Source organism: Cataglyphis hispanica, chromosome 17 (assembly GCF_021464435.1).
Source record: "Cataglyphis hispanica isolate Lineage 1 chromosome 17, ULB_Chis1_1.0, whole genome shotgun sequence".
Taxonomy (NCBI): domain Eukaryota; kingdom Metazoa; phylum Arthropoda; class Insecta; order Hymenoptera; family Formicidae; genus Cataglyphis; species Cataglyphis hispanica.
This window is the reverse complement of record NC_065970.1, coordinates 1,198,672-1,214,751: the sequence shown is the minus strand read 5'-3', so window position 1 is coordinate 1,214,751 and position 16,080 is coordinate 1,198,672. Positions and strand designations below refer to the sequence as shown.

At 35.3% G+C, this 16,080-nt stretch overlaps 2 protein-coding genes, 1 non-coding gene and 1 pseudogene across 11 annotated transcripts; 2 read left to right on the top strand and 2 right to left on the bottom strand.

The window, feature by feature from the left end:
* Positions 1 to 35: 35 nt before the first annotated feature.
* LOC126856152 (uncharacterized) lies at positions 36 to 1,069 on the bottom strand. Its single transcript, XM_050604418.1, has 2 exons — positions 893 to 1,069; positions 36 to 731 (listed from the first exon to the last, which is right to left on the bottom strand). Exons 1-2 carry the CDS (start codon positions 945 to 947, stop codon positions 82 to 84), a joined length of 705 nt encoding a protein of 234 aa, XP_050460375.1. The 5' UTR covers positions 948 to 1,069; the 3' UTR covers positions 36 to 81.
* Positions 1,070 to 1,198: 129 nt separating this feature from the next.
* On the top strand, positions 1,199 to 2,468 carry LOC126856164 (uncharacterized; annotated as a pseudogene).
* Positions 2,469 to 4,063: 1,595 nt separating this feature from the next.
* On the top strand, positions 4,064 to 16,037 carry LOC126856133 (uncharacterized). 9 transcript variants are annotated; one of them, XM_050604392.1, is made up of 11 exons: positions 4,064 to 4,358; positions 4,470 to 4,634; positions 7,686 to 8,045; positions 8,139 to 8,255; positions 10,227 to 10,444; positions 11,924 to 12,024; positions 12,230 to 12,378; positions 12,471 to 12,719; positions 12,908 to 13,400; positions 13,682 to 14,197; positions 14,575 to 15,877. In XM_050604392.1, the coding sequence occupies exons 5-11, from the start codon at positions 10,360 to 10,362 to the stop codon at positions 15,013 to 15,015; spliced, it is 2,034 nt and encodes a 677-aa protein (XP_050460349.1). In that variant the 5' UTR covers positions 4,064 to 4,358; positions 4,470 to 4,634; positions 7,686 to 8,045; positions 8,139 to 8,255; positions 10,227 to 10,359; the 3' UTR covers positions 15,016 to 15,877. The 9 variants fall into 9 exon arrangements, with proteins under 9 accessions (XP_050460349.1, XP_050460344.1, XP_050460347.1 ...); XM_050604387.1 differs by having other exon boundaries at positions 7,680 to 8,045; XM_050604390.1 differs by having other exon boundaries at positions 7,680 to 8,045; positions 9,709 to 10,444.
* Positions 15,176 to 15,247, bottom strand: Trnaq-cug (transfer RNA glutamine (anticodon CUG)). The gene has a single exon. It is a non-coding gene; the product is annotated as a tRNA-Gln (tRNA).
* Positions 16,038 to 16,080: the final 43 nt, after the last annotated feature.

Sequence of the window (16,080 nt, the reverse complement as noted above, 5' to 3'; positions counted from 1 at the left end):
GTAATATCTGAGTACAAATTTCAAAGAACACAAAATTAAATAGCATAAAGTTTATTGTTTATTACTTGATTTATACATAAATTATAGAATTAAACGAGGTTTGTTACGCTTTGCTTCTTGTTTTGCTTTTTTCTCATCTATAAATTTTTTTATCATTTCAGCAGGTAAAATTTCGCCTCTGAAAGTTCTTGGTATTCTTTCCTTGTTCAGAATATTGAGTTTCTCTTTAATGTACACCTTAGCATCAAATGCTTGTGCTTGCTTAATTTTATTAATTAGCTCTGCCTGAAATACTTTCTCTTTTTTTACATTACGTTTATGTCTCAATTTTGCCCATATAAACTGCATCTTCTTACGCAGTTTCCTTCGCTTATGTTTCTTCATTTTCTTATGTCTGATCACAATTAAACGTACCGCATGTTTCTCAAAGATTTCTCCATTTGTAGGCAAATCTATAGACTTCTCCGATATAGGTAAATCATATCGAATGGGTAAACGCTTTACAGGATCTTGTAATGGGGGAATCTTTGTAACAGGCATTTCAATAATATTTCTTATTAAATTTCCATTTGTACGTATCCCAAAATCTATATTAAGTGTCCCTGGTATAAATTTGATATCAATGGTCTTAGTACTATCTATGCCATGACTATTGGATGTTAAACGGGATATTACATTAACATCACAATTTGATTGTTGTGTTGAGTAACATCTTGCAGTAGCAATAGTACCTGAAAAATAATTATGAAAGCATTGTTAATATTACATATATATAATTTTGCCCATAATTACAAAAATCAAATATATATATATATATATATGTGTGTGTATGTGCGTGTGTATATTAGGTTATTGCTTAATTATGCGAATTTTAGTCGCCACATATACGCACTTATTCTGCCCACTGCAATTTTGCGAAATGCAGCACATAATGTATTGATTGACATTGTCTAAATAAGTTTATCAGTGATAATATTAATTTGCTATCATCACATTGTCGAATTAAATATTCTCACAAAACACATTCACGTTCACGATCCATATTGATTTACTTCGACAAATCATTGAATATACAAACATAGATAGACTGTCGTTAACTTTAGCACTAGACTGATATTTACTAGATCGAGAATTTTTAGATAGAGACTCTAGAAATTTTCTACTCGATAGCCAATTGCTACATCCGAGAAACTCGTCGTATAACCAATGAAATATCACCCTTGAATGCAGTGATGTCAAAATGGGGACTCTCTCTCTCAAGGCAATTGGAGTTGGCTCTCTTGTCACTCAATATAAATATGTGTTATTGTTTACAAGATTTGACAGCTGGAACGGGAGAGATTTAGAGATTCGAAAAAGATAGTGTAAAAAGCTAGGAGATATTTTTACAAATGCAAGATAGATTATTGATTATGTCTACACTTAGAGAGAGGTTATATTAATTGATTTACTTCAATATATATACATACAATGACACGTATTTGCATCTGTTGCAAATATCGTGTAATTCAAACACATGTCACGACAGACATATCGCTCTACGGGTGAGTATTTTACCATCCCCGTGACTCTCTGACTATTGCATCCAGATACTCGGCGCAAAACGATTCGCAAACGATTCTCTCAAGGTTACCAAAAAATGACGAATTACTGAAGAAATGGTTGCTGGCAGTCGGTAAAACGAAAAAAAAAATCTGCGAATCATCACGAATATGTTCACGTCATTTTAAGAATCAGTCATCTGAAGACGACTTCAGATACAGCATAGTCGGAGGCAAACGTTTTTTAAAACAAGCGCGATACCATCTCTTCATTTGAATGAAGAGAGCAATAATGATTCACACTCTGACACTGAAAACGTAGTGGAAACTATGGACAACAAATCATTAAATATTGCAATCTCACAAGTAGATGCTAGAAAAGATAATCAATTGTCACGTATCATTGGAATGAAGGTTCAAATGATTGCTGAAGATACATGCGAGAATACTGAATCTATCGCTCACGAATGCAATGATAAAACACAAGTGCCTGAAAGGTAAGCAATACAATGATGACTTTTACATTGTAAGAGAATATATCACATAGAAAACATTTTCTTTAGAATATCGGCTTCTTCATTAGACTCTTCTTCTTCAAATGAAGCAGAGAAGAAATACAAGAAACATTTATATGATGTTCGATGGGAAGAGATTTCTACATCTCCAGTACAAGCTAAAATTTATTGGGAAGTGGCAATTAAGAGAATTACACGGCAAAAGGTAATGTTAAGAAGCTTACGACAAAAAGTCAAAAGGTTAAAAAAGACAATCCTAGAATTAAGAACTCGCGTTAAAAAAGGAGCAAGTAACGACTCGCAGTAAACATTGTAAAAATTGTAAGAGTATATCAATAAATTTTTAATGTCTTTAATATATTGTGTGGGAACAAATCTAATATATATAAATTATACACACACATTGTAATAATTTGCTCTTTTAATTTTTTGTATTTTTTTCCCCTTTAAAATTAAATATATATATGAATAGATAATATATAACTTTTTTTTTTATTATGCTTGTGGAGAAGCATAGAAAGTATAAATAAAGTAGATGAAGTTCCTATTTGAAAATCACTGAATTTCTAGGGATATACAGACAGACTGTTTGATATGTATAAAATATAAACATTTCACGTCACATCTACTTAATTATTTTAATTACGACTGCAAAAAAAAGGATCAGTATTACGTCCCCATGATAAACATGGTTACAATCATTATGTATCTTGGAAATAGTTATCGTCATTTCCTGCTAGGGACTATATTAACTCTCTCTTATATATCGTAACACGAACCAAGAAGCGCTTACGGGAAAGCGTTTATTGTTCCATAAATGTAAAATAAAAAAGTTTATAATAATAATTTTTTCCAAAATTGTAAAAGGAAATGTGTATATCTTGCCTTATTTGAAATTTATTTAAAAATTATGATATTTTATAATTTTGGTATATTTTATATATATATATATATGTATATAAAATACATAAACTATTATAATGTTTTTTGAATATGCCTTTTTCTATTAATAAAGTCTTTTTTATGCTTGAAAAACAAGGAATATATGCAATTATCGAAGTGTTTTCGTTGGAAAAATTTGAGAAACTTGTAATTCTCGTGAAACTTTTTTATCTTGGATCTTTGGAGAATTTTGACGAAAAATTTTATTGGAACTCAAAAAATTTTTTAAAAAATTATCTATTTTATAATTTTTCTTTTATATTATAAGCAGTCGGCAATTCATCGATTGACCAAGTTACCAATCATCGATATACTGATATGACTGCATATATATTTTTTTTTACAAGTTTTGAAGGAGTTTTTAAAATTTGAGTAGACATTCTGATTATATATATATATATATATATATATATATATATATATTATTTATTTTATATATATATATATATATATATATATATATATATATATATATATATATATATATATATATGTGTAAAATAGACAACACAAACACCGAATGACTTGTGATTAATGTTTTTGCAGACGGCCGTTGTCGAGGACGAGCCCACGGGGACCTCTCACTGTTTTGTAGCGGATTATTTGCCACTCACCCTCTGGACATTCGTTACGAGTTGTTGGGCGCTTCGATTGCTATCATCTTTTAGATTATTCGGAGAAGCTATTGTTACTATCGATTCTATACAAAATTTATAAACGTTGCAACTTTTTCAAAGGATTTTCTATGCCTTTAAGTATGTATTACTTATAGATTTGAAATATTAGGATGTAAATAAGCCGAGCTCGAGTCAATTATTCAAGAACTCAAAATATCTTTATCCATCGAATTAAAATTTTAAGGTGTAATAATTGAGATGTTTAATATCAATTTCTTTTGTTTAGTTAGAGTAAAAACTTAGAATTGATAAGAGAAATTATATTTTATTGCACAATTATAAAATTGTTTGACAAAATCATTCTGCAAGATTCTTCTTGAAAAAGAAATCCAATTTTAATTTCGTCGAAGAATCTGTCATTAAGATTAGGGTTTCTCGACAGGATCCTGCTACAACGTGGTTGTTGCGACGATAGGGAAATCGAAAACTTTCGCACGCACCCTCGAATTCAGGATGCTAATTGGTGGGTGGTTAGCTCGTAGCCACCAGCAAGTTTTCCAGCAAGATTTATGAGCGCTGTGGCTAAAGGCGTGAATAAGCCTGGGTCACAGTCGGTAGGAAGGGTAACGCAAGATTTTGAATTAAATGTCAACCGCACGGATGAGACACGAAACTAACATCGTCTCGCCGCGATGTCTGAGAATAACGATGCTGCCAGCAACTTCGCGCATTATTTCCATCCGGTAATAAGTTAACGACAAATGTTTTGCGATGATCTGGACGATGATCATCAAGTATAGATAAGATCTATATACATATAATAGATTAGAAAATTGTCGATTTATTAATTGCAGTTGGTGATTCATAAAATGATAGATTCGGAAACGAAATCTCAATATAAAAATAGAACAAGGATCGTCTAAGAAATATGGAGAGATTTCGAGATTCGCCGATTTACGATTTGAAGTTTAAAGAGAAGATTCAGAAATGCAGAGCTGTCTGGAAAAGTAGGAAGAAAGGTACAACTTTTATTTCATTTGAATAATTCTGTTTAACGAAATTTGCATTTTAAGAATTAAGATAATGTAGAGTACTCTTTTTGAAAAAATAGAATTATATAATATATTTTTTTTTATAATTTCCTCTGTAATGCGAAGATGTTTATTAAAATTAATTACGTAGCTTGTCCTGTTTCTAATGGGCCTTGTGTGCCGGACGAAAATTACAACTAAATTGCAAAACACGGGATTTCGTCGTAATTATCACTTGTTAGCCGGCCTTGTCGACTATCGCTGCTCGTTCGCGCTCGAGCGAATCTCATGTTGGTTTATCCACGCACCCGTATATCGTTACCGTTAAAGTATGAAAAATGATGTATCTTGCACGGGGCTTAATGGTCCATCCCCTTTTTCCCACGCACATTGCTCGCGCGTATTCGCCGCGGCAAATCGCTTTGAAAAATAATGATTTTATCGGTAAATATATTCTTTCCTGATAAAGTATCTTTATCGCGAATTGTCGGAATCGAGGGTGGTTGAGGCGAGAAAACTAAATAAAATAAAAATGTCAAATCAGTTTTTGCTAATATTCTTTCCTCGAGTATTGGGTTGTTCATGAAATTTTTATATTATAATATCACACACATTTTTTATATTTTTAAAAAATTTATAAAAATATTACATACATATAACATATGTATAATAAATGTTATATACATCTCTACTCACACAAAAACAAGAACCCTTCAAAAGAAATAAGAAAAACGAAGAAAAGCTATAAATTGGGGGTGACGAAACTCGGCAAGATGCAAAATCCGTGGGGCAAGTGCAATGAAAGTGCCATTTGGTACAGCACACACGACGCTCACCCCTACGACTGGCACGTGCCTCGAATATAATTTATTGCAGTTGGAATTTTGTGGGGTAGCTCGCGGATCCCCCGCGTGCTCTTTGTACCTAGCGACGGGTATGTACAAGCCACTTTTGTTGTCCGCTCGATATACCGGGATCCCGCCAATAATGATGATCATCGTTCTCGAGCACTCGAGAGAGAATCGTTGTTTTATTCTCGTAAAGAATAAGCAAGAAACTGAAGACGTAGCTACAAATAATTAGAAAGAAAAAGAGGTTTATATTTAAAATATTATTTATAAAGACTTGTTTATGAAATTTTTAATATTAAAATTGATTTTTTTTTTAATATAATTAAAAGAAAAGGGAAAGAAAAGAAAAGAGAAAAAAACAATTCTTATGCACTTCTTAAAATAAATTTCTTAAAACATTAAATTTAATTAGAATAGATCATAATCAAATTCGATTGGATAATTATTCTCTCTGCTTTTTTTAATGTTAGTAATTTAAAAAAAAATTTGCCTATGTTTGATTACTCAATCACAAATACTATAAAACCAAGATCCGTGTGTTTTCTCATCCGTTCAATACCGACGCTTGCCAGCGTTGCCCTAACGAGCCTGTTTTCCTTTTTTTCTCCCTTCCTCCTTGTGTGACAACCTTCGCCTCTCCACCCCTTCCAGTTGACAGAAAGAACGCTCGTGGCATATATCGCTCGCGACGATATATCGACTTCATACGTGTCGCACTTGGAAATCGCGGTGGTTTCGTCCCAATAATTCGGATCCCGTATTTTGCCAAGAGCAGCGCGTAACGCGGGAGCGAATCCCAGCTACCCTCATCGCCAAAACAACCACCCTCGCGTACGTGAGTGGGATGTGTAAGCGGGGTCGAGGCGGGATCGGGAGTGAGAATCCCAAGTTTGGAGTTGGTGAAAAAGTTCGACGGTCGTCCCTTCACACTCTCCGGGCTCTCTTTTTCCAGCAGAATGTCACCTCCCGCGATATCGAATCGCCGCCGTGCGTTCGCGGTGCGTCGCCTCGTTCGATTCGAGTTTATTTTAGGTCCGACTTGAATGGGGTGCGAACAGAACTTGAAAGAAGAGAGAATCGATAATAATTATATCCGAAATAAAAGGAAAATATAACCGAACGGGGAAATTGCCGGATTAAGATAACCGGACTTAAAAAGAATTTATAGCAATGCGTTTTGTAAAATTACTTAATTTGTAATCTTCGAAATCGACTTTCCTACATACGGAGAAAATATTATAGTAAAAATTACAATGTAATTTTTTTTGCTATTCAATAATATTATATAGATAAATTTTACAATGAAGTATTGTAATTGTTCAAATATTCTGATATACAAACATACAATAGAACAAATATATAATTTATAATTTTTCTAATAAAAAATACCTTAAAATGTTTTTATATTATATAGTTTTAAAATAAATGTAAAAGAAAATGTATTTTTTATATAATTTTTATATAAAATTTTTTCTGTGTAAAAAATCTCGGAGTCTTTTAATCCTATTGTTTTTATATTTTCTATTTTAATTTTCGAAGAAGACAACAATCGAATATTTAAAAATAAATCGCATATTTATTTATATGAAGCAGATCTTTTTACACAACGTGACGCATATTTTTTTTTATCACGATAGAAAGGTGAACCTGTTCGGCGAAAATGCAAAGATTTTCCTCGAATTAAATGGCACCTTTCGAGAGTGCTCCTTTCACGATTTCCGTTTGTGATATTCTTAAAGTGTATTAGTCCTCGTCATGAGTCTCACGGGAGTAATCTCTTAGAAAGTTTCATTCGAGTTTAGCTGCCGCTTATATACGTATATCCTTCTTATCGTGTCTGTCGTCGCTAGAGAAATTCGAGATGAAATCGATCGAAAAATTGCCAATTTATAATTTAATTTTTATTCATGAGTCAATACGCGACTCATGTTAATATTCTTTAATTCAAGTTGTTTACATTCACAAACATTAGAAGGAAAAGAAAAAACAATAATATTATTTAAAAAACAATATAATATTTTATAATACAAAAATGACGAAGTATAACAATGATTTATTGTTCGAACATTTTAGAGATTTTTCCGAATTTTATTTCTCATTTGTATCGCCTTTATGACGTTTGCCGAATCTGGAATATTGCGCCGCTTTATTTTATTTGATTTTTCCTTTTTTTTTTTTCAAGGAGCAGAAATATCATTGCGAGAGCTTTGTTAGCGGAAGCATGCGCGGATTCTGCGTGATGCATCGACAACATCGGCGTGGGAGTCGGCCGGGTGGAGCGGCGCGAGGGCAGAGAGGGAGATGCTGCTGGACCGAAATCTGTCCTCAGTCGTGCGCGACGCGCCATATGCGGTGGACCATTTGTCAGCCTGCTCACAAAGGCCAATAATCTCGTGTGACACGTGTGACTCTCCCCCGATAAAAAGCGCTACGTGTTACGTGTCGCATCGTCGTTTATGGAGAAGATTTTTCCGCAACGCGCGACAGAGAAACCTCAAACGTCCCTCGGTGCGGATTGTTTACAGGACGCGGGATTCCTACAATCGCAGTGCGTAAGAATCGCACCTATTTTAATCGTCTTTTCGATATTAAATTCAATCAGAAAAGTTTAAAGAAGTTTCCGGTTATCGCTCAATTGCAGATTTACGGACTCAGATTCGCGAAATGTTTTCGCAAGCCTGTAGTTCGAGCTGGAACACGTGGTGCTCGCCGTCGAAGAAATCGCATGGAATTTAGAGTACCTTGCGATTCGAAATATGTAAGTTATATGTTTTTATATTTATACATATGTACATATATATAAACTTGATAATAAATGTATACTATATACAAAATAATGCAATTATTCGCGATAATCGCTATCATAAATTATGCTCGTGCTTTCTTTATATTTGCCATAAATAATATCTCTATTACTTTACGATAAGTAGCATAAAATAAATTTGCATTTAATATAATTTATTATTATCATAACGGCAATGGTAATTAAAGTTTAATCCTTTTAATTATCAATAAAATTAAATTATTTAATAGACTCCAGATTTGTCGGAGAGAATCCGTAATTAAAACCTGATGCCATCGCGACGGCGCATCGTTCGTTAAATAATGCGAACTTTCGAACGAAATAAAGACTCGTTCGAAGCGAGAGCTTACTTATTTAATCATCGAAAGCGCGATAGGAAATTAAAGAGCGGAATTACGCGCGGCGCATAATTAAAGCGCTCACTCGAATAGCGTAAAAAGAAGAAAATAGAACGGTATACAAGATAGCTTCTAATTTAACTCGAGATTTTAAGCACCTGTGTTGTAAATATTACGGAAATCTGGATAATTACGGTCAGGAGGGGGAGGGATAAAACACCGGGACTCGAGCCGGGTGGGCTTACATTTATTAGGGGTGAACAAAAGCGGCGAGATAAGAGCGCGCTGAATCACGACCCGATGAGACACGAGCGTGTAAAATGTGCTTTCGGTGTAGAGCCGTGAGAGCACTTAACAATTGCTTAAAATAACCAGGATGCAGCGTGCGCCGCACACTCACGGCGGAAAATGGCCGTTGGGCGCGTGCCGCTAAATTCGGACCAAATTCGAGAATCGAGATGCGTAGCGCCGATGCAATTTTGTGAGGATGCATTTTCAGTCGAACGTGTCGTGTATGTTTATTTATATTTGTAGTTATTTATATATTTTGTACACGAAAAATATCCAAGTGATACGCGCTTACCAAGAAAAGAGAATTAACAACGATATATGTATGTATTTTTGTAAAAATTATTATACCTTTCTTATGTATAGATATATCAATTTTTTTTTTCTTTTTTTTTGATAAAAGCTTCTATTGTATATATTGTATCTCTCTCTTAAAAATAAGTGTTACATATATATATATACATATATTTATATATATTTTTTATATATATTTATATATATTTTTTATAAAAGAAAGAAATCTTATGCATGGATTCCGATATCACGATTTTTTCATTAAAATTATTATCAATTTTTATTAATATAGAGATTGGATATATTATTACAGAGATTAATACAGAGATTGGATACAAGCTATTATTAAGGATATAGATAAGGATCGATTACCATGATCCTTCTGCTGAAAGAATAAGATAGTTGGAAGGATCTTTGCAAACTTCTCGATGTTTCTGATTTCCAAAATAAAAAGATCTGATAATCTTTTGGTTTTTTTTTCCACGAAGAGTTTGGCCGCTGCATTATCTCACCGAGGAAAAGAGAGACAGAGAAAGAAAGAGAAATCTTGGGAAGTTCTTAAAGACCGGAGCCATTTCTTCGGAAGGGATCACTGGTCGTGACTTGTCTCCCTTCGACTTCAAGAACTTTGGAATTTTTCGTTTCCACGGAGTTGCAAAAGCTCGCGCTCGGGCTTACATGTATATCCTTGGTTCCTTCTCTACCCGCTTATCCACCCGCCATCCTTCAACTTGATCCAGCCTTTTATTTTTACACCGTTCGTCTCCTCCCGCGAGAGAAGATACGCCGGATGAATCCCAAATGAGTAGACGAATTAGAAAGGAGGTGGAAACTACGAACTCTTAATTCTCGGTGTCAACCTCCATCGTCTTTATGATCGTTTGAAATTAATTTCCATTTCACGTCTTATATATTCAAGGAAGAGGATGAATAACTGAGAGTTAATGATTGCCGTAATCGCGTGAGATAAGTTTTCGACGTCGCGTCGTCGTTTTTCATTTCGCAGATAAGACGTACCTCTCGGCAGTCGACTTTATGAAGAGTGGTGAGCCTTCACCATGAAGATGAAGAGAAAATGAGTAAAACCGAAAGACGAGACGACGCAGGGGGGACGTGAAGTAGGACAAACCGCGGCGAAGATGAAATGCGAAACTGTCCTGTACCTGCTCTCGCTGCTGATCCTGTCGTTCAATGAGCCTTCGTGGGCTTCCGCCGAAATCAGAGGTTTGCCGATCGATTAATGTTTGTTCGTCAATCACTATAATAAATGAGATATTATCGATTTATATAAATTGATAAGTATGATCTTTTTCACTAAAAAATAATTGTTTTTAGAGAAAATATAAATTTTTTTTTTCAAATATAACGACGTTATTTTTGTCATCATACAAATATGTTCGAATAGCCGGGGATGATTCGCGGATGATTCGATAGAGGAGGAGCTGCAATCCCGGTAGAAGCTTCGACGGGAATGAAATTGCCTAGCTTAATGAAGCACAAGGGGCGAAACTTCGTCGAGAAAGAACGTTAATCACCTTTGTAATGGAATAACATTCGCCTAGATGGAGGGACAACGTATTTAGCGCCATCGTTAAGGTCGCCGCTCGCGTGGGAGGGAAAGGGGGGAGGGGGGGGGGAGTGAGGGAAAAACTATCTTTACATTACATAAAACAAAAGATCAAAAATCAAGATTGCGCATAGAAATATTTCATACATTATTTATATATATGAAATATATATAAATGAATGATAATGAAATAAAAATAAACACTTTTTTCACATGTTTTCCTCGTATCCGATGCATCAAAGGAAGTTGTTAGTTTATGACTGTTCATGTCCCTCGTAACGAGAAGACCGTCGCGTACAGAAGCTATCGCCCGAGGACACTTGATGTAATTAATTGTATGCATTGTCACGCGTTTGTGATATGGATAGCATCTGCAACGGTCGTATACTAGTATTGTAGTAGAACATTAAATATATATACATTTCTTGAAAAATATATGACACGACTATATCACAAAGAAAACGAAGAAAAAATATAATGGAAAACACCATATGTTAATTAACAGAGATAACAAAGAAATGTAATTATATATACCTTATTATTTTATTTGTATTTACACAAAATAATATTTATTATGCTTTTGTCGTATAGATTAACATTTCCAATGCGAGCGTTTTGCAATTTATCAAAAGAGTTGTGGAATGCGGGAACTGAATGATATCGATTTATCAGGCACGAGGTATACCTGTATACTCGCACGCGATAAAATTAAGATGACAAATATAGCCGAGAGTCGAGAAGTACCCAGAAGCATCCGGGACACGGCGCTTCATTTCAGTGAGATCGCCGACATCAATGGCAATTAATTAGCCGGTAAACTCTGAGTAATTTCATCAGTCCGGTGCAGTCGAGGGTCGTTGAATAAATAAGATCGTGTTGTCATCGGGAATACCGGGGGCGGCGTTTCGATAACCATTTCTCGCAACGTCTTGTCCTCCTCCGCGAAATAAATTTATTTGAGCGAGATCGATTCTGAGAGATCCCCAAGGGTCTGAGAGTCTTGCGGAAGGGCCAAAGAAAAATGAACGAAAGATTGTTAGGGGTTGCTGAACGACCAATGCGAATTTCATCTTATCCAAAATATCTATTTATTACACACGGTTTCTGCAGAGCGTTTTATTTTTTGCGTTACGTAGGATGCAATCGCACCATCAGAAATTCGGTCGGCTGGATTCGCTGGACAGGACGAATGGGACGATGTATTGTGCGAATCAGAGCGCCATTAAGAGATCCACAGGTACATAAATCATTGTTATAATTATTTTTAATGTTTTTTATCGTAATTCTTTAATTTGCAATTTGCAATAAAAATAATCTGTAGCAATAATATAAAAAATGTACAATAAGTCGAGAAAATATAGATAATAAAAAATAACATAAGAATTGAAATAGATAATTAAGAAGTAGCGAAATTAATCGATAATTAATTAAATTTGTTGTAGGTGATCGAGGTGAAGGTAAGGAGATTGCAAGTGGGTTTCCTGAAGGAGGCTCGATGCGAGGGAGCGTATTTTCAGTTTTCGGACAGCGCGGACGATCCTGACGACGAGACAGGTCGATATTGCGGCCACGTGACTGGGAACGTTACGAGGTACTTTATTCTTCTCATATATCTTGTTTCATTCTTGATTCTCTCAGATTCTCGCCGCTGATATTATAAAATCACATATGTTTTTCACGCAGGCTATTTCTACGACGTGGTCCGGATTTGACCATTACTTTGTCGTCGGACGCGCATTTTGCATCGGCGAACCCAGTGATCTTCTCCGCGCAATTCTCCATTCTGCCGGCACGCCTCGCGGTTGAGCGTCATCGCGGTTACTCACCGTCTTCGTCGCCCACGTGTCCCATGGAGTGTACCGTACGCAATGAGCGCAGATCATGCAGGCTGACCTCGCCGGGCTATCCCAGCGTCTATCCACGTGGAATTAGGTGCGCGCGTGTCACTAATAAAATTGCTGGCCTTTGCTGGAGCTTGCTCCGAAATCAGAAGTTTGCCCATGTAAATTCTATCGTTTTATTAATAGTATCGAATATCAAATAAAAATAAAAAATGAAACCTTAATATTTTATCAATTACATCGATATCAATTATATATCGAAATTATTCTTACACACAGATGCAGGATTGCTTTGGAATCGAGCGCCGGTCGTTTCAGGATAGGCGGTCAGCCGGAGGACCTTTTCGACTTGATGAACTATAGCGATCAAGAGAGTTGTCAAATAGAAGATTGCGAGGACTCCCTAGAGTCTGAGGGACTCGCTCGATCGTCGTTCTCGGCCCTCGCGAGTCGGGATCGTTTCCTAGCGGATGAATCTATTATCGGGGACGATCAATCGAGGAACGAACACAACTGTCGAACGAGACGCAGCGCGCAAACGAATAGACAATTAACGAGGCGGAGACACTACGAGAAAAAAACGACACGATGGTATGGAGACAGGCAATATCATCACAAAGAGGCGCCGAATAAGCCTGGCACGAGCGAGCCGAGACTTCGCATAAAATCAATGCATTCGAAGATAACGAGGCAGAATCAACGGAGGGTTGTCCCGAACCGTTATCTCAATGGCGACCCTGAAAGGCCGAATGAGACGTTCGGTAGCACGACGGTAAGTAACTCGTTCAAGCAGAAAAGGGGAGCATTAGTAAGCTCTCGTTAATAACTTTTCTGCACAAAGTATACTACTTGCACACAAGTTTATATTTGCCATAAAGATATTAAATAGCTTTATTATTCGACTACTCTTCTAATTGTTCAATTACTCGATTTTAAATTTTATTTTGATTATTACATAATTGTGATTATTATATATTTATTAATTATATTACCGCATCTATATATAATATATTTGCTCTTTTGTAATAGATGTATTTCGTATGATTTATTAAGGTATCAAAGTACAAATATCCCGGAGATGATCGATCATCGGAAAACGTCACGTGCGACGGCGGCGATTATCTCGCGCTGCTGGAAAACGTGAACGGGAAGATCCTCGAGATCTCCAAGTTCTGCGGCAGCGGCCGTGTACCGCGTATCTATTCGCGCGGGAAGAACGTGATTCTGGAGTTCTTCGCTCGAAAGGACGGCACTGTGACACACGACGGTTTCCATGTGACCCTCCAAGAAGAACGCTACTCGCAAGAAACGAAACACGCGAGATGCGAATTTGTGTACAGGAGCTCCCGGCGTAACAGCAGGGAGAACATCAAATCTCCGCGGAGCTGGTATCCGCCCAATACTGTATGCACTTACAAGTTTCTCGGTAGAACTACGGAAAGGGTCTCCGTTCACATAAAGATTCTTAGAAACGAGCTCGACCACGAGAAATCGGAGATTAACAATAAACGAAACTTTAGCCTCAATTATTGTCCGGGAAATGAAATCACTGTTTATAACGGAGCACAGGTAATTTTTATTTGTATTTTAATCATTTTTCTCAAGTTATATAAATCAACAAGCGTTTTATAAGGAATCAGAAAATACATTTCTAATCTTTGATATGTCTTTTAATGATGCACAGATAAATACATCTTCATTACTGATAATTAGATGGATACATAAATGAAAAAAGAAAATTTGATAATTTTACACCGCCGACGTTTTTTATTTAAAATTAAAAATTTAAATAATATAAAACTCTAAAAATTAAAAAAAACTCTTAGATATCTTTATCAAGTAAATTTTTATCTAATTTCTTTTTAAATTTATTTATTATTTTCACGAGATTGTTCTGTCAAGTTCTGCGACGGCTGCGTCTTAAAAATCGACAACAATTTTTACAGGTAAATGGCAGCTTCCTGATATGGTCTTATTGCGATGTATCTCACTGGGACATCAACAACATCCAAGTACCTTTGACGTCTAGCGGAAACGAATTATTGATCCAGTACTACAGCGCCAAAGGGTCCTACGATGGACAGGGATTCACTTATGCCGTATCCTACCGATTTGTCAAAAAAGAGCAAAATTACACCGGGACGAAACGCAAATATAAATCGATCTCTTTGAGGCCCGTCAACTTGTCGACTCTCAACCTCAACGATACCGATGCCGATTACGAATGCGATAATAGAATCGGCACGTTCAAAAATTGGTTCGCGATACTGATGGTTTTTGGAGTAGTGTCTTTCGTCGGGGCTGTTGTCACGATAGTCACCCTGACGGCCAAATGCTTGAAGATCAGATCCGCTGAAAAGAAACTCTTGCAAAATACAAAACAGTAAAGTAACAAAGTTTCATGTTCACCTTTCTCTTTATCTCTCATCATTCACTGATTAATAATGTAATTAAAAGTGATCTCAGGAATTTGTTTGAGAGACGAAGATATTGGAACTCTCGAAACTTGAAACCTCGCGTTGAAGTGACAAAAATAAAACTCTACTAAGGTCCCACCGAGACTTGAACTCGGATCGCTGGATTCAGAGTCCAGAGTGCTAACCATTACACCATGGGACCTTGGTACTTTTTGTATGAACAATTAAATGGCACATGTAAATATTCGTGAAAAAATATCATGAGAAACTGTTGAAAGATGATTATATAAATGAGTTACGATAGAGAGACTAATTTAATATCGTGTCAACGTCTTCTTAATATATTTCACGGCAAAAAAGGTTTCTCTTTTCTCGACAAATAGAGAATAATGTACAACTATGTATATGAAACTGAATTTTTATACATAACATAGGAAACAATAATGAATCGTAATAAAGTACGTATAATATAAGCAGACGATAAGCGAGCAAAATTATCAATTACTATATAGTGCTAATAATTATATATGTGATATTTTTTTTATTCTATACTTATATATTATACGTGAAAAAAATCTTACTGTCTAATACAAATCTTGCAGAGAGAGAAAGAACTAATTATTATTTTTGAATTACGTATGCAAGATTTTAACAGTATTATAAGAATAAATAAGAAAAATTAGGACAATTATTAAGAAGTTAAGATAATTATTTATTATTCAGTAAACACTATTGCGAAAGAAGATAATACGGATTTTTTTTCTTCAATAATTGAGATAAATTACTTTTTGTTATGGAACACCCGGCAACCCGTTATACACATAGCATCGATAGTTGCGTATTACGATTTTCACAAAATATCTTATGCAAAAAATACAAAGTATATTTTATTCCAATAATTATCTGATTGAAAGAAACGAAGAATCAAAAAATGTTAACATCAGTGCTAATTATTTGAAAACTTTCCAATTAAAATACAAATGCGAGGGCTATAAATCAACTCCACATTTATTTATAAGTATTTTTTAATAAATT